The sequence below is a fragment of the Hyperolius riggenbachi genome, chromosome 4 (genome assembly GCF_040937935.1).
Source record: "Hyperolius riggenbachi isolate aHypRig1 chromosome 4, aHypRig1.pri, whole genome shotgun sequence".
Lineage (NCBI taxonomy): Eukaryota > Metazoa > Chordata > Amphibia > Anura > Hyperoliidae > Hyperolius > Hyperolius riggenbachi.
In genome coordinates this window covers 293658418-293677101 of record NC_090649.1, presented here as the reverse complement: position 1 = coordinate 293677101, position 18684 = coordinate 293658418, and the positions used below count along the sequence as shown (strand labels likewise).

General features: G+C 44.5%; 2 protein-coding genes across 8 annotated transcripts in view; one reads left to right on the top strand and one right to left on the bottom strand.

The window, feature by feature from the left end:
* The window catches only part of HDDC2 (HD domain containing 2), a 74182-nt gene extending 70225 nt beyond the window's left edge, over nucleotides 1-3957 (top strand). Inside the window, exons 5-6 of one of the 2 annotated variants that reach the window (XM_068279476.1) lie at nucleotides 2782-2920; nucleotides 3773-3957. In XM_068279476.1, the coding sequence (XP_068135577.1) occupies nucleotides 2782-2920; nucleotides 3773-3870 (237 nt within the window). In that variant the 3' untranslated portion in view covers nucleotides 3871-3957. Of the gene's footprint in view, nucleotides 1-2781; nucleotides 2921-3772 lie in introns of those variants that run through there. The other variant, XM_068279478.1, reaches the window with a different exon arrangement.
* A 5190-nt stretch (nucleotides 3958-9147) lies between these two features.
* The window catches only part of TPD52L1 (TPD52 like 1), a 172195-nt gene continuing 162658 nt past the window's right edge, over nucleotides 9148-18684 (bottom strand). For all 6 annotated transcript variants that reach the window (XM_068231460.1, XM_068231463.1, XM_068231458.1 and 3 more), the window contains one exon: nucleotides 9148-12588. In XM_068231460.1, coding sequence (XP_068087561.1) covers nucleotides 12460-12588 — 129 coding nt within the window. In that variant the 3' untranslated portion in view covers nucleotides 9148-12459. The remainder of the gene's footprint in view (nucleotides 12589-18684) is intronic.

Genomic DNA, 18684 nt, shown 5'->3' with positions numbered 1-18684 from the left:
TGCACACCATGTGTGTCTGTATGTTTGAAAACATGCACATTCTATCACAGAATTGTCACTAATTAGATAGAGAAAATGCATGTAATGCTTCACTGCTGTCTGTTTTTATCTGCATGGGGAATAGTGTGCACTAGCCAACCGAATAACATTGGTTCTCAGTGTACCTGGGCAGAAAGCGAGGGCTAGGAAACCCATCCAAAGTTTTGCAGGGGGGCCCAATGATTTCTACTTACACCCGTTTCCAAGTATGCACAGATGTCCCTCCATGTCCACTGAGTATATTTTTCAGAATTTGGTTGAACCAGTAATCTAACAATCATAGATCTGTTTAAGGTATTTGGATTTCACCAGTACAAGGAATGGATGGACCTATATAATTTTCTATGTGGTTATGCAAATACTGAGTGTTCGAAGACGACAGTACTGTATTTTTTTATTTTGTTCTGTACAGGTCTTATTTGCTCAATGACATACATTTCTAGTGATTCTGTGTCTCCTTAAAGGGAAGGTCCAAGCAAAATAAAAAAATGAGTTTCACTTACCTGGGGCTTCTACCAGCCCCATGCAGCCATCCTGTGCCCTCGTAGTCTCTCACTGCTGCTCCAGTCCCCCGCTGGCAGCTTGCCGACCTCGGAGGTCGGCGGGCCGCATTGCGTACGTTTTTACGCATTCCCACTAGTGCAGGAACATTAACACATACATTTTTACGCATTACTGGTTCAATGCGTAAAACTAAACCCAATAACGCGTAAAAATGTATGTGTTAATGTTCTTGCACTAGCGGGAATGCATAAAAACGTACGCAATGCGGCCCGCTGACCTCCGAGGTCGGAAAGCTGCCAGCGGGGGACTGGAGCAGCAGTGAGTGACTACGAGGGCACAGGATAGCTGCATGCGGCTGGTAGAAGCCCCAGGTAAGTGAAACTCATTTTTTTATTTTGCTTGGACCTTCCCTTTAACCTCCCTGGCGGTGCCTTTCTGTCTGGAATTATGAGTCAAAAGCGGTACATTGTTTTTCAAGAACTTTAGGCCTCCAATTCCTAAGTCATAACTCACCAAAATATGCCAGAATAAAAGCCTGGTAGACGTTCTATACCAATAAAATGCTCTATGGGCCTGTAAACATTTTTAATTTATGTTGCTATATCATTATATAGGGGTGGCCATGACTTAGTGCTGTACATGATCTAATACATTATCTACAACATCTACCACATTCATAAGATATATATATATATATATATATATATATATATATATATATATATATATATATATATATATGTTACGGCCAGAACCCGAAGTTTGGCCACTTCTAGTTCTGGCCGGCCACTTCGGGTTCTGGCCGGGAAATGTGCGAAGTGGCCGCTGCGCTGCGGCCAATGTTAGAAATGGAATAATTCCTGTAACGTTAATGTATCTTCTGGCCGCAGCGCAGCGGGCAAATGTATCACATCTTAGTTAATTTAATGAAATGAAGCCGGCGGCAATGTAACAGATGAAGCCGCCGGCTTTTTCTCTGCCTCTCTCTCCTCCGCCTCTCTCTCCTTCTCTTATGGCCAGCCGGGGGGGACACGCGTGTCCCCCCAGAGGAATTTGTCGCGGCAGGGAATCCTGCCGTTCTTGCAGAGAGGGGGCTTGCAGAAGCAATGTCTGCAGCCTCCCCGCTCTGCTCTTCTGCCACGACGAACAACTCTCGGGGACACGCGTGTCCCCCCCGGCTGGCCATAAGAGAAGCAGAGAGAGGCGGGGGGAGGAGAGAGAGGCAGAGCAAATGCCGGCGGCTTCATCTGTTACATTGTCGGCGGCTTAATTTCATTATATTAACTAAGATGTGATACATTTGCCCGCTGCGCTGCGGCCAGAAGATACATTAACGTTACAGGAATTATTCCATTTCTCACATTGGCCGCAGCGCAGCGGCCAGTTTGAACATTGGCCGGCCAGACCCCGAAGTGGCCGGCCAGAACTAGTGGCCAAACTTCGGGTTCTGGCCATAACATATACACTGCTTGCATGTTGCAGTATGGTATCTTATGGGCAGTTTGTATGGTGTAATTGTCACTCTCGGGCAGGGGAAGGCTTGTTTATAAAAACGGAGTACTGCAAATTACAGGGGAAGCATCTCATCCAAGGCGTTATCTTCAAAGCTGCATTTGTATATGGCAAAAGTATTTCTTGCTTTGAAGCTCAGTCCTGTTTGATGTTTAGGAAATAACAACAAGAATTGTGACCATCTTGCCTTTTTCCATTCAAACCTCACATAAAATCTTATGTAGCAGGATTACAATGAAGCAGATTTTACTTCTTGTAAAAAGCTGCAGAATATGTTATCAGCGGAATCCATATTGCAGAGCCAGTGGAATAATAATGTAAATGGCAGAGCAGAGGGATGTTTCATGGAAGTAACTACTGTTACACAGTTGGCCTAGCATAAATGGGGAAAGTTTTGGGCTAGGGAAAACCAGTGATTGAAATGCAGGATAATACTGCCTTTCCAATAAAATAATACAAATGTCCTCAAATGACTGACATTAGAGCAATCTATGGTTCGCTGCATCACCCACCCTGATTCAAGTTTTGATCCTATTGCTGTCACTTTACAGTGCTGAATGGTTGCTGTGCAGCATTATGGACTCTTAATTTAACTCAAAGGAGAAACCAGTAGCAGTGTTGCTGCTAGTCTTGTCACCTACACTCTAGACACATGCTTTACATGGAAGACAACCACATGCTGCAGGAGTATCAGTAAACATAATTGTCATTTGTTTATCTGCACAGGAGTATGAACACCAGTCTAGCGCAGAAGCAAAGTTTGTAAAAGAGTTGGACCAGTGTGAGATGATCCTACAAGCTCTAGAGTATGAAGAGCTGGAAAAGAGACCAGGGAGGCTGCAAGATTTCTACAATTCAACCGCAGGTATGGAATGTACTCTGCACTGCATGGATTGTGAAACTGTATAGAGATTACATATGCACATTTATACAGTTTGGAGCCCTAGAAAACATAGCTATGCTTTTGTAGCTTTATTTTTAGGCAGAAAGAGCAAGTATGTCCATTGGGCTGGGTCCAAGCCATTTCTGTCTCGAATGCAGAGACTTTATTAATGAATATTGTTTTCTTTGTATATGGAAAATCATTGTTTTTTCCCACCACAGCTCACTGCTGCTTGTCTTCTCCATCCACTCTTCATAGGGCAGGACATGCTGCTTAGCAGATAGCTAAGCTGGATGTTTATAAACGGAAAGCCTGTCCGCTGCAATAAAGAATTAAGCTTTACACACCAAGTACACACCTGCGATAAAACTTGCTGTATAGGAAGCTATTCTACACATAACACAATCATTTATGTATAGGAGCTGAGTTTGCATACTAACCTATTCAGTCAGCCACGCATGCATACTTGAACAAACAGTTCACAAGAATGTTTGTACACAGACTCTTGCATGAACAATGGTCACCCAGAGGAATCCAACAGGTTGGATCGCTGAAAGTGCCCGAGAAAAATCTTGCTGGTTATCTTCTCATGACGTTTGGCACCTTTTTAGTCAATGATAATCGCCCAATTCATTGGAAGTGGTTGGTTTCAAACTATTTTAATCTAATGTGTGTACGCACCTTTCTTTCTTTCTAGCAAGCAACATTGGGCTCACTGAAGTCTGTATTTTTCTTGGATATGTAGAGTTTGTTACCAATTCTCTGTATCACCTGCCTGTGTGATAGAAGAATGTATGAGTGATAACATTTTTTCATTGATATTTATCTTCCTAGGCAAATTTAAACACCCAGAAGTTGTTCAGCTGGTTTCAGCCATCTATGAAGAAAGGAACTCTAATATAGCAGCACAAACAACTGGTTCCGAGCCTTAAGATTGTAACCTTTCTCAAGACTAAATTATTTATGGTTTTTATGCAATTGAAAGTTTTGTTATTTTTATTAAACAGTTACATAGAGTAGCATTTGTATTTAAAGTGTTACTGATTAAAGGTTCACCGGCTGAAACTATCTACAGCTATGTGTGGGTGTCAGCTGAACTTAGGGGATGTTCAGATGCCTGCAGGTCCACTCAACCGCTGCCTGTCCTCCCATCCTTGACCTTGCTTGGGGGAATTCATAATTGGCTGAGTAGGCCATATTGTCTCATACAGATACACTTTCAAACACAGGGTTAATTAAGGGGAAGTATTACTCCTTACTACCCTTACTGCAAGGAGCCCTGACAGAGCCTGCTACATCTGGGCTTTCACATATAGAAGCCAGAATGTTGCTGCTGTCCTGGCTGTACATGTAACCATGAGCTGGCCTTTGCATTGGCACAGGGGGCATCAGTAAATCTGTGTAACCATGCTTTCTCACCCTACGTCAATCCAGTTTCTTGCTCCAGTGCTGCAATATGGTTGATCAGGTGGTGATGGTGGGGTTGTTGCTATGGTCACTGAGAAGCCCAGATGAAGCAGGACCTGTTAAAGAGGCACTTAAGTGTAAAAATAAAATGAGTTTTACTCAGCTGGGGCTTCCCTCAGCCCCCTGCAGCTGATCGGTGCCCTCGCCGTGTCTCTCCGATCCTCCCGTCCCCGCCGGCGACCACTTCCGGTTTCTCCGCCAGGACCAGACAGGCTGGGAATGCGAGTGATTCTTCGCGTTCCCAGCCACAATATCGCCCCCTATACTGCTATTGCGGCAAGGAAGGCCGCAATAGCAGCATAGGGGGAGATATTGTGGCTGAGAACGCGAAGAATCACTCGCGTTCCCAGCCTGTCAGGTCAGGTCCTGATGGCGAAACCGGAAGTGGTCGCCAGCGGGGACGGGAGGATCGGAAAGACACGGCGAGGGCACCGATCGGCTGCAGGGGGCTTAAGGGAAGCCCCAGGTGAGTAAAACTCATTTTTTTTTTTTATACTTTAGGTTCACTTTAAGGTTCACTGCAGCTTCCTTGTTTCTATACAGGGGAGATAGGCTGCATAGAATACAGCTTCAGTGAAACCATTAAAGATGTGTTGAGATCATTAATCCTGTGTAGCTCCTGAAAATGAGTCTGTTTTATGTTACAGTTTGGTGGCAGTGCCCTTTCTTCTTCTGATTTTTGAAAGTTGGCCCCATCAACTAGCTATGGAAATAGAAGGCGCAATACACAGGAAAGGTGCTTTTTGCTTTAGAATCTAGTAGTGTTTTATTCTTGACCTCTATGTCTTTTGCTGTTTTTTTTTCTTTGTTTATGCTGTCTTCTGTTTATGCAGTAAGGTCTCATACACACATACTGTAGGTGGGGAATGTTGCCCAGCAGGGATTAGGATTTACTCCCATGAACAAGAGTTCAAGGCAGTGGCTATACAGATGTGTCAATAGCCTGTAGGCTAGCAACGCATTCCATTGCTACGGAGGGGGGAGGAGGACTGATGGAGTGCTGCGTGACGGAGCTGACCTGGGAAGTTTATTTTTTTTTAAGTGGAGTTACTCTTTAACCCCCCTGGCGGTATGACTTGCGCGGCCGCGGGAGGGTTTTTTTTCACTTTTTTTTTAAATTTTTTAGCATGTAGCTAGGCTAGCGCTAGCCTTCCCCCCTCCCTGCAGCCTCCCCCCGTAGCGTCCGATCGCCGCTGGCGCCGCTTGCCCATAAGGAAATCCCGTTCTGAACGGGATTTCCTTGAGGGCTTCCCCCGTCGCCAGGGCAATGATCGGAGTGACGTCATCGACGTCGCTGACGTTGTGACGTCACGGAATCCCGATCCACCCCTTTGCGCAGCCTGGCGCCGATTGGCCAGGCTGCGCAAGGGGTATGCGGGGGCCCTGTTTCGCGGCGGGTAGCGGCGCCGGCGATCAGACCAAACACGCAGCTAGCAAAGTGCTAGCTGCGTGTTTGAAAAAAAAAATTATTTAAATCGGCCCAGCAGGGCCTGAGCAGCACCCTCCGGCGGTTTACCCCGTGTCACACACGGGGTTACCGCCAAGGAGGTTAAAGGTCCACTAAAGTGAATATCTGATATCCAAAAAAATCCTTCTTGCTAAAATATAAAATGTGTTGTTTGTTTAAAAAAATGGTTTTGTCTTTTTTTTTTTTTTTACCCCCTACTTTTAATCCCCAAAATCACCCTAATGGATTTTAGTGAAGGTGTATAGAGAAATATGTACTTACAATGTTTATGTTTGATGCAACCAAACGGAGAAAAGTTAGTTAGTAGATTCAGAGATTTCCAGGAGAGTGAGAGTGGCTGCCCCAGTGTTGAGGAACCTCCCTTATTAGTCCAGTGCCTTATGTCAGCTTACATGATGCTTAAAGTGAACCTAAAGCCTCAACTCACCTGGGGCTTCCCTCAGCCCCCTGCAGCCGATCGGTGCCCTCGCAGCGCCGCTCCGATGGTCCAGGACCCGCCGGCGAACACTTCCAGGAGGCCGCAATAGCAGCATAGGGGGCGATATACAGGCTGGGAACGCGAAGAATCACTCGCGTTCCCATGCCTGACGGCCGGTGATGGCCAAACCGGAAGTGTTCGCCGGCGGGTCCTGGACCATCGGAGCGGGCTGCGAGGGCACCGATCGGCTGCAGGGGGCTGAGGGAAGCCCCAGGTGAGTTGATCTCATTTTTTTTATTTGCCTTTAAGTTCACTTTAACACAAACTCTTCTACCTATGCTTAACACTAACCCCCTATCAACGCATAACTGTCACTTCCATACCCTAAATATGACTCCACTCTTCCCCTCCACCCTACCTCCTAACACTACCCTTCCCATTCGCACACAGCAATGTGTATTCATCTAGGATGTTGCTGCTGATCCCAGATTCCAGAGGAGCCTGACTCCCACATCCTATACAGGAATTTCTGCACAGCGGCAGACAGAATTTTTCCTCCGAGCAAGCATTGCCTTGATAAAGGGGCCCTATGTGGTTCCGAAACATTGTCCATGTGCTTTTACATGGAACCAATAATTATTTACTTTGGATGTACCAGCTATGTCTTCTATTGTCATCTTCTTGTTTCCCTGAACCTTGCTCGTAAACTATATGCTAAATTCTGGATCCAACTTTTTCTCCTTACACTGGAAGATTGGATTAGATTAGTGAACAAGACTCTCCCTTACCACAAGGCAATATACCAATCTAGAGGTGCCCATCATAGATTTAATAAGATATGGTCTGAATGGCAGCAGTTCCTGTACACTAAAATACAGCCTACGCATTGTCCATACAGAATGGTTTATCACTAATTCTTCAGGTTTTTTTTATTGGAGACTGTTTATGTTGGGTTATTTCATGATGTTAACGTTGTTTTTTCCTGAAACTTTACCAAAGTTATTCTGCTAACATGTCAGGTTTACACTTTTCCTAGCACTGTTCATTGTTTTTTGTCTAGTGTATTACTATGTGATGACTACCACTGGTTCTCTCTTAATGTTATATTGCTGTTATTTTGTACATTCAGTATGTAGGTTTTTCCTGCAGTGTTGTAACATTCAGCTGACATGTCCTCTTTGCCAATAAACCTGATGTGTTAAATGTGTTAAGAAAAAAAAAAAGTGTGTGTGTGTGTGTGCGTGCGTGTGTGTGTATTACATCTACAAATAATGTACAGTGACACATCAGTACAAATTCGCACAACACACTCTGAAACAGGAAATCTTTAATAAGAATATTAATTCTGTATACATAAAACTATCAATATCATTATTTTTATAAAACTTTTTTTGTTTTGTTTTTATATCCTTACAGTAAACACAACATAAGCATACTAATTGCCACATGATTTGATCAAGCAAAACAACTCAGATCGGTTCCCAAGTAACTTCCAAACACAGTATAGAATAGAAAGTTCTGTTACATTTATGGATCCATTGAAATAAAATAAGAGGCATCTTTGTTTTTGCATGTTTCCCACATCTCTGCATTTGGCACACAGACCACCAGTTACTGGAACTTTGTTAATATACGATCAGATATGATTTCTGCTAGCAGTGAAGTGCTTAATTAATCATTAAGCTGCATACACTTGTACTGTTTGCATGTTCAATAAAACTGCTAGTGACATAAAGCCCATACACATAGCTAGAAATCAAAACCTGCTGTTCCTGAAAACAGGTTGATATCTTAAAAAGATGATCACTTCTACCAAACCTCCTTTGTTGAGGCAGGTTCTGCTTATGCAAGGAGGTATTTATTACAGTCCTCCCACTGTGCAGATTCTGCTAAAATGTTGACTTGTGGAGCTACAAGAATTGCTGGAACCTGCAGTCTCACAAAAGCACTACACACTCTGGTTGTCAAGCTTTGTATAGTACTGACTGGTAAATTATAACAATCCAAAAACACAGATGACACATAAGTCATATTCCTATAACACTGGGCTTCTAATTCTGTAGGAATGCAATTTCAGTTGTAATCCAATAGCCAGTGGATAAGTGGTGTCAGTGTGCAGACCAAGAAGGGGCTACTGCAATTTGCAAGTTGACTGTGAAGGAAAATAATGGGTAAATTCAAAATGGGTGTGCATACTGTGGGGGAAGTAAATACAAGGTGGCTGTTCAGATTGAGTAGAGGTAAATTATTGATTGCAGGAAGAGAATGGGAAATACAGGGTTAGTGTGCATGCTGTGAGGTAATTAATGCAAGGTGGATGTGCAGGCAGTTGGGGGAGTCAGTGCAAGGTGAATGCGCAGACAGTGGGTGTGGGTTAATGCAAGGTGGATGTGCAGGCAATTGGAGGAGTCAATCAGGGGCGTAACTAGACATCGCTGGGCCCCCCTGCGAAACCTTGGATGGGCCCCCCGCGAAACTTTGGATGGGCCCCCCCCCCCCCCCCCCCCCCCCCCGCTGTCTGCACAGGAAAACTGAGGACCAATGTGTTTTCCCCATGCAGAAAAAACCCTTAGACTTAAAGGAAATGTCAGACAATCTATGCTACCCCCAGATCTACATTTTTTTCTCCATGTCCTTAGCTGTCAGTCTCTCAAACTTTTCCCCCCACGGGCCCCCTGTGGCTTCTGGGCCCCACCTGCGGAGGCATCCCTTGCAGGGTCTATTGTTACGCCCCTGGAGTCAATGCAAGGTAGATGTGCTTACAGTGGAGGTGGGTCAATGCAAGGTGGATGTGCAGGCAATTGGGAGGCAATGCAAGGTGGATGTGCAGACGGGGGGGGGGGGGGGGGGGGGGGGGGATTCGATGCAAGGTGGATCTGCAGATAGTGGTGGGAGTCAGTGCAAGGTGGATGTATGGACAGTTGGGGGGAGTGAATGCAAGGTGGATGTGCAGGCAGTGATGGGAGTCAGTGCAAGGTGGTGGATGTGCATTCAGTTGGAGATGGAGAGGAGTCAATGCAAGGTGGATGTGCAGGCAGTGGTGGGAGTCAGTGCAAGGTGGATGTGCAGACAGTGGGGTGAGTCATTGCAAGGTGGATGTGCAGGCAATTGGGGGAGTCAATGCAAGGTGGATGTGCAGGCAGAGAAGGGAGTCAATACAAGGTTGATGTGCAGACGGTGGGGGGAGTCAATGCAAGGTGGTTGTGCAAGCAGTTGGGGGAGTCAATGCAAGGTGGATGTGCAGGCAGTTGGGGGAGTTAATGCAAGGTGGATGTGCAGGCAGTTGGGGGAGTTAATGCAAGGTGAATCTGCAGACAGTGGGAAGGGGGGGTGGAGTCAATGCAAGGAGAATGTGCAGACAGTTGGGTGAGCCATTGCAAGGTGGATGTGCAGGCAGTTGGGGGAGTCAATGCAAGGTGGATGTGCAGGTAGTTGAGGGAGACCATGCAAGGTGGATGTGTAGACAGTTAGGGGAGTCAATGCAATTTGGATGTGCAGGTAGTTGGGGGAGTCCATGTAAGGTGGATGTGCAGGCAGTTGGGGGAGTCAATGTAAGGAGGTTGATGCAAGGTAGATAAGCAGTTAATTAAAGGCAGGCAGAGGACATGATAATGCAAGGTGAATGTGAAAGCAGTTAGGGAGTTAAGTGCAATGCAGCTGTGCAAAGTGACGACCTAGGTGACTGTCAAGACATTAGGGACTAATATAAGTGCAAAGCAATATGTGCAGGCAGATAGCAGAATGCGGTTTGGTTGACCGTAGAACCCAGCCTGACATTGATTTGGCACATGCATTAGACTATTTTTGTTAATCAACCAACATTTCAGCAACTTTCACTATGTTCTGATAGGATCCAAGCAAAGGATGCAAACCTTGGGTATCTAATTATAGAAACTAATTGTAAATCCAGGTCTGCTTTTTAGAATCATTGATGTGTTATGACTGTGAACTGCAATGGAGACTGGACATAGACGTCAATACAAAGAGTTAGAATAATGTGATCAGTTACAATGCAGTAGCAGTAGGGTATTCTAATACCAGGTCTGTGAGCAATAAAGTAAACAAGGATCCTTATCTTACCCCATTTAGATGGTCTGTTTGTATTAAGGCATCTTCATGATGTATTTATGCTTGAAAAAAAATATCTGTTTTCCCTTTTGATGTTGCATGTATATAAGCTGTCTGTACCACCAGCTTGCAAACTAACAGGATGTAAACCTGACGAAGGCTGCAAGGCCGAAAGCTTGTTCATTCTTATTCATTTGTAGTTAGCCAATAAATGGTATCATCCTGATTTAAAACTTCTTGCAGTTACAATGCAGTACTTTGAACAGGTCCATATTATTTAACTGTATGGGCAGTTAGTTGACATACAGAATAATACTGCAAAGCAACTGAGCACTGTAAACTAGACCTCAAGCTCCCTTGACCCTTACAAGAGAATGGGTTAAATACAGTTCTAAGAGTTTGACGGACGCCACTCCCACTGCAATTAATGCAAAGAATAGCTTGATATCTCTTAATTTCCATGCCACTGCAGAGGACATATATGCATAGCACCAAGGCTTGCTTTCAGAGCAAGGCACATCTTTGTTATGAGGAGGCATGTCATTAATTTGATGAAGTACAATGCATTCCACTGTTCAGAAAACTGTGAGCTGCTAAACTGTAAGGCCTGGAACCCACTGAAATCCGCAACCGCTAGCGTTTTGTCTGAGTGGTTTGCAAGCGGATTCATGCGCATTTTTGGTCGTGTTTTGCAACATTGTATTTTTTTGCCCAGCGTTTTGCGTTTTGCGTTTTTATCCTGATTGGTCCTGTGAATTATTTTTTATTTTGTTACAGTGTGCTGAACCGCAAAACGCTAGCAAAACCGCTCAGTTTAGGTTTTGCTGAGCGTTTCCGCTAGCGTTTCAATACTTTACATTGAAGCACTAACGCTCCCAAAATGCTGCACGTCCTGCGTTTGCGTTTCTGAGAAACGCAAACGCTCCTGTGGAAGTTGCCCCATCCATTAATATTAGCCCAGCGTTTTGGCAAACTGCTAGCGTATCGCAGTGCTGCCAAAACGCTGCCAAAAGCGCTCCTGTGGGTTCCAGCCCTCACAGTGCACTGAGCTGCAAGGGTTTTGGGAAAGGGTGCATGCGAGAGCAATGGGCGCATTGCACAAATCTGTTGCTGTTCAGTGTCTGCTGTATTACAAATGCACTGAACAATAGCTGAAAGGGCTCTAACTCAATACAACATGTCCTTTAAAGCCAATGAAGATTATTATTTAAGTAAGAAAATGGACTTTTAAGTAAAAAAACTCACTGTGTACGAACGTCTCGCAACAAACACTATCTGCCAACAACGTGACGCATATTGATTCTATACATAAAGCAGCAACGTAGTTGTTCATGTATAGAAGCCACACATGCATGCTAACATCAGTGTTCATTCATGGTGTAATATGCTGTATATACTCAGCCCGCTGTGTATGCGTACTTGTACAAACCATAGTTTATGATCTAGTAATCTTTGTACACACAGTCTTGCATCGATGATGATCACCCAAATGAATCTGGCAGGTTGGATCGCTCAAATGCCATAAAAACATTGTTGCTGATTATCTTTTTGGGATGTTTGGCACCTTTTTAACCAATGATAATCGCCCAAGCCTTTAGAAATTGTTCATTTTGAACAATTTTAATCTTATGTGTGTACGTACACCACTTTAGAGAGTTGTCTCTTTCAGACACTCTTCCCACTGAGTTTAATGCTTTCCCTAGTTTAAGGTACAGAGGTGCTTTGAAGAGGATCTGTCTTGTAGTCAAGCTTGTATAGGTTCACTTGGAAGGAGCCATGGCTGCAAGATGCTGGATAGTAACTAAGCAATGCCACAGAACCAACTGTCTCCAGAAGTCAGCAAATGGCTTCTTTCAGGAGAAATTAATCACACAGATCATTTGCTACATGCATTATTGTCACTGCTTAGTAAACACTACACCAGCATTGTTAGAAACAATATACAAATTGCAGTTAAAATGTTATTTTGGTTCTGAACAAAAAAAAAAAATATACTGTCAACTTGATAGGATTGAGACAAAAAATACACATTTGTAATAAATTGTTTTATGATATTTGCCAGTGGTGAATTGAGCAACTATATGTATCTTGTAGAAGTTCTCACTGAAGTTCTTCATCCGCTTCAGGCAGGAGGCTGCCGGCCAGGGAACTCTGGGCACTAGCATGCGCTGTAGAGTTCAGAACTTCCTCAAAGCTTCCTTGGGGTTGGTTTGACGCTCCTACTTTAGCCTAGGACCATAAATGTAATGAGAATAAATGGATATACAAAGTAAACAAACATTGTAGTACTTTAGCCAGTGGTGACATAATTCCGAAGCTGAATGTCGTTTCCCTGCTGCATTCCTGGTAAGTACAGTATATAGAACACTGGAAATTCCATACGGGTCTAACATTCAAAAACGTCTGAATACCAGTTTGCAACAGCTTTGGTTGGTCTGCAATTCTGTGAACATTTTTACATAGGGAAGACCATCAGACCCCTTAAGGATTGAGTCCAGGAGCATGCCTGCAACCTAAAGTCAGGAAAAGAATCCACGTTTGATTGAACACATAAAACAAGCTCATGGGGTAATCACAAGGGGCTTAGGTTTGCTGGGCTTGTATGTGCCTGTTCATAGAAGAGGGGGCAATAAACTGCAGAGGCCCTTACTAGAAGAAGCTCTCCTAATCTTACACAGTGAGGCCATAAGCCTTTTGGGGTTCAGTGACCACACTGACTTTGCTTTTTGGATCCCCAATCTACTGTTAATGTTCTCCTCCAAAGCTTGAAACTGCTATTTACTATGTATAGAATTTTAATTATTTAGGCCCGATGCTTGGCCCCTGATGCTGATGCCTTTCATTATACTCTTTGCACCTATATAATTTACACATTTTTTTATGCATTTACCAGTATGGATTGAAGTCATATCTCAATTTGTTTTCTATCTCCTCATACTCCTGCTTTTTTCCCCCTCCCTCCCCCCCCCCCCTTCTTTTTCTCTGAGTTTTTCCTTGTGTATGCATTTTTTTCTAATTTCTTCACTCTTGTTGCTATTGCATGCATTAGTGGTTTTTCCCTCAGTGGTAATGATAGGGTTAATATAACCCTTGAGAGTTGTAAATATACTGAGTCTCCTCCTTGCGAGCATAGGGGGCAGGCCCTCCCTCTGGCCAGATCTATGCATCAGACAGGTTAGGCGGGAGCTTGTACGAGCGCACTCTCCCATCACTGTAAACAGTGCGCCCTAGTGATCAGCCTGCCAGAAGCTGATCAGCGCTAGCAGGCTAGTTTTCATAAATATATAATAAAAAACAATATAGCGCAGACATCTAACTCAGCGCTGCACAGTGTATTGCCTTGTCACTAAACTGTTCCTTGCAGGGGCTCACAATCTAATCCCTGACATAGCCATATGTCTATGTATGTGTAGTGTATATGTAATGTAGTATAGGGCCAATTTTGGGGGGAGGGGGGATTAAAAAATACAAAAATTTCACTTTTTTTAAAATAAAAAAAAATAATCGCAGCAGCAATCAAATACCACCAAAAGACAGCTCCATTTGGGAGACGAACAGGGGGTAAAATTAATTTGGGTGCTAGGTTGTACGACCGAGCAATAAAACATTAAAGTTGTGAAATGCAGAATTGTAAAAAAATGGCCTGGTCACTAGGAGGGTATAAACCTCTGGGGCTCAAGTGGTTAAAGTGAACCTTAACTGTTGGAGAAAAAAAAATTCACTTACCTGGGGCTTCCCCAAGCCCCCTGCAGCCGTCCTGTGCCCTCGCAGCTCGTCGAGTGTCCTCCGGTCCTCCGCCACCGCTTAGTTTCGTTTTTGGACGTCTAACAGTCGGCCCCCAACAACACGTCCCCTTCCCCGCCGTCAAGCGTGTCATTTGCAGGTACATAGTATTTTAATCTTTGCTACACATTACTGGGCAGATTATCCCAACTGCTCAATGATCTGCCTGGAGAGTATCTACAGTACTGTATGCTCATGAGTCTTATGCACTAATGGTAAACTATTCTCTGCAGACTTGTATTATTCTCAAGATAAGCTGTGTTTATGCCATTAATTTGTCAATTATTTAGTACTATTTGTTGAACACATGCCTGAGTATTATTTTAGCTCATAATCATCTGGACAATAGCTTGTTTTGTAAGATTGAAACCTCAATTAAAGGGAAGGTTCACGCAGGAGCTGTAAAAAATAGAAATCCAAATCCACTTACCTGGGGCTTCCTCCAGCCCGTGGCAGGCAGGAGGTGCCCTCGGCGCCGCTCCGCAGGCTCCCGGTGGTCTCCGGTGGCGATCCCGACCTGGCCAGGCCGGCTGCCAGGTCGGGCTGCTTCTGCGCTCCAAGTTGCGTGTCACTTGTGCGCGCTGACGTCATCGGACGTCCTCCGGGCAGTACTGCGCAGGCGCAGAAGTTCTGCGCCTGCGCAGTACAGCCCGGAGGACGTCCAATGACGTCAGCGCGCACAAGTGACACGCAACTTGGAGCGCAGAAGCAGCCCGACCTGGCAGCCGGCCTGGCCAGGTCGGGATCGCCACCGGGAGCCTGCGGAGCGGCGCCGAGGGCACCTCCTGCCTGCCACGGGCTGGAGGAAGCCCCAGGTAAGTGGATTTGGATTTCTATTTTTTACAGCTCCTGCGTGAACCTTCCCTTTAAGATTGAAATAATAAAATAACTGTATCCCCCAATAAGGGCTCATTTCCACTAGGGGCAATTTGCTGCTTTTCCCAGCATGGAAATTTGTATGGGGAAACACAACCTATTGAAATCAATAGGCTGCCGTCTGACTTGCACGAAGGATAAAAAAATCAGATAACATGCAGCATAAAGTGTACCTGAGATGACATAGAAGAAAAAATGAATACATACATGGGTTTTCCTCCAGCCCCCTTCAATCTGATTGCTTCCTTGCCGCCGTCCTCTGCCTCCTGGATCCTCCGCAATCCTCATGGTAACTTTGGCCCGGGTAGTTTCTGCGACTTCGCAGTACTTTTAGTATAGTAGTACTGCACAAGCACAGAACGCTCCTGGCAACGGGAGCACGACGGTGCGGTAAGCCCCGACTCCCGAAGTTACCGGAGGCCATAGCGGAGGATGGCAGCTGGAGAAAACCCCATGTATGTATGAATTCTTGGACTACAGACAACATGAAATGTTGTCCATGCAATACACAGACTAAGCTTCTTGGTGTTAGCATGGGTTTATATAAACATCAGGAAAAAAGAAGAGCACCAACCAGTATTGAGTGCAGCTATACTGGTTGGTTCTCTTCTTTTTTCCTGATGTATGAATTCTTCCTTTTATTTAATTTCAGGTTTACTTCAAGGGCCAATTTCCACTGTAGCCAGTCTGCATCTCCAAGACGCACGCTGGCACTTGCTGTGATATCGCATCCTAATCCCTCCCCTTTTCCCCGCATGTGAATCGGAAAGCAGCCTGTTGATTTCAATAGGCTGAATTTGCCCATTCAAATTCGCATTCAGGAAAATGTAGCAAATCACTCCTAAGGGCCCTTTTCCACTAGAGCGATTGTGATTGCTGAATCGCAAAATCGCAAATCGCTAGTGATTTTTAAATCGCTAGGGTTGTTACTTTATCATAGAAAGCATGAGAAGTATTTTCCACTACAGTGATTCGATTTGGAAATCGCTAATCGCAAATCGCAATCGCTTGCTGGAGCGATTTTTACAATGATAATACAATGCAAATGAAAATCGCAAATCGCAATCGCATAACAGAATTAATGAAAAATCGCAATCGCAATCACTGGCGTTTGTGATTTGTGATTGCGATTGCTAGTGGAAAAGGGCCCTTTAATGGAGACAAGCCCTAACAGCATAACCTTGCATTATCCTGAGAATGTAGCATCACTGCTGTGTGCAGGACATGTGCTAAATGACTACACCCATGAGTTCCCAGTCATTTATTGTAGATCATTGCCTGCACACTGCAGTGGTGCCTGTCTGAACAATATCATTAAGTATGTAGCAGCATAACTATGTACCATGTGATTACATATAATTTATCACCAGAGTACGTCCAAAACATAACTATTTATTGTGCATGAAGAAGCCTAATTCTAGGAAGCTCTGGAAGAGGTTTCCATGGCAACTTAGAAATAGCTTATTGCATGCACATCTTGTGCTACTTTCTGTGTTGTATTTCCTCTAAAGCCTTGCACATTTTCATATACCATCTGTTGGAGGCTCAAGCATTTCACAAGCTGTACCTAACAGAAAATACTGTTTACATAATGTATGTCCATGTGTCCTTCTCTATTAGTCCAAAGTAGGAAGAAAATACCTGAGCAGTGACAAATCCACTCCTATTTACATGGCTTTACACCATGCCTCCAATGTTTGACTATGCATCTGCATAAACATTAATCCTTAAATATATGGCTAATTTCTGTAAGAACTAATTAGTAATTGCCAGCAATTAGGGCCCGTTTCCACTATCGCGAATCCGCATGCGTTGCCCGCATGCGGATTCGCACAGCTAGTACAAGTGGATGGGACTGTTTCCACTTGTGCGTTTTCCTGCACGTTTTTCTGTGCAGAAAAAATCTGCAGGGTAGGGCCCTCAGAATTCGCCTGCGTGTGGAATGCAGGCGAATCGCACGCAATGTATTTAATAGGGAAATCGCATGCGTTTTCCCCATGCGTTTTTTGCCGCGATTTCGCATGCGATTTCTCATAGGTACCCATGTTAATTCACACAGGCAGTGACATGGTTAAAATCGCATCACCCTAACCTATGCGAAATCGCGGCAAAAAACGCATGCAGAATCGCACCCGCATGCGATTTTCCTGCGGTGATTTGCCGGCGATTCCGCAACGCTATAGTGGAAACGGGCCCTTAGACTGAAATCTTTAAGGAAGTGTTTATAAAGGGAAGAGTATTGGAGCCAGGCAAACGGTATCCCGCGTTTACCACAGAATAACCACTAAAAATTCCCTCTGTTCTAGAAGCATTTCTGATGTCACCAGTTGACACCAACTTCAGCCTTCTCATACATTCTCCAGACAGCTAAATTCTCACTCTCTTTTTTTATGTTAAAGGTTAAGCAACATCCTGCAGATTTATAACTAGTGTATGCCTAGGATAAGGGAAAGAATGGGGAACACAAATGGAGACCTTAATAGAGTAATTTATCACAGACAGAGATGCATATATCAAACCTGTTTGTTTAAAACAATTATTTTATTTTCATAACACATGTTTTGGGAATCAACAAAGGTAATCATTAAAAAAGAGAAATGTGTTCTGCTTATGACAACTTTTGGATGGTGATACCGTATATTCCGGCGTATAAGACGACCCCCCAACTTTTCCAGTTAAAATATAGAGTTTGGGATATACTCACCGTATAAGACAACCCCTCTTCCAACACACACCAAATTAAAATAAAAATAAAAAAATCATATACTGGTGCTATGTATGAACATATACTGGTGCTGTACTGTATGTGTTTCCCAGGATATAACAGTATATAATCAATTGACTTGTTGCATTGGTCAACTCTCCTTAAAGAGACTCTGAAGCGAGAATAAATCTTGCTTCAGAGCTCATAGTTAGCAGGGGCACGTGTGCCCCTGCTAAACTGCCGCAATAGCGCCGCTAAACGGGTGTCCCTTGACCCCCAAACCCCCCACTGCGACACTTGGTCGCAGACTTGGTCGCTCCTGGAGGCAGGGCTAACGGCTGCAGCCCTGCCTCCAGTCGCGTCTGTCAGCGGCGCATCGCCGCCTCTCCCCCGCCCCTCTCAGTGAAGGAAGACTGAGAGAGGCGGAGATACGCGCTGACAGACGTGCGGAGGGCAGGGCTGCGGCGGTTAGCCCTGCCCCAACCAGGAAGAGCTCCCCCGCATTACGGAGGGGATTTGGGGGATCAGGGACCCCCGTTAAGCCGTGGGATAGCGGAGGTTTAGCAGGGGCACACGTGCCCCTGCTATCTATGAGGTCTGAAGCGAGATTTATTCTCGCTTCAGACTCTCTTTAAGTAGACTGGTCAGCTCTCCTTGTCTACCTGTTTATCAGAGCGGTATGGAAGAATAGATTGCGCTCCCTCAGCAGGGAGATCTGAGAGGCGGTAACAGGATAGGGCATATCACCCGGCATCAATGACACCCGGTGTATAAGATGACCCCCAACTTTTCAGAAGATTTTCAAGGGTTAAAAAGTAGTCTTATACGCAGGAATATACAGTACTTTTCTCCCACTCACTAAAGAGAGGCTTTATCCTTCCGAAGTGTTGTGGACTAATATATTTCTGATTATGTATTCATTGATTATCTATAATATATATCTTTATAATGGCTCTCAGACT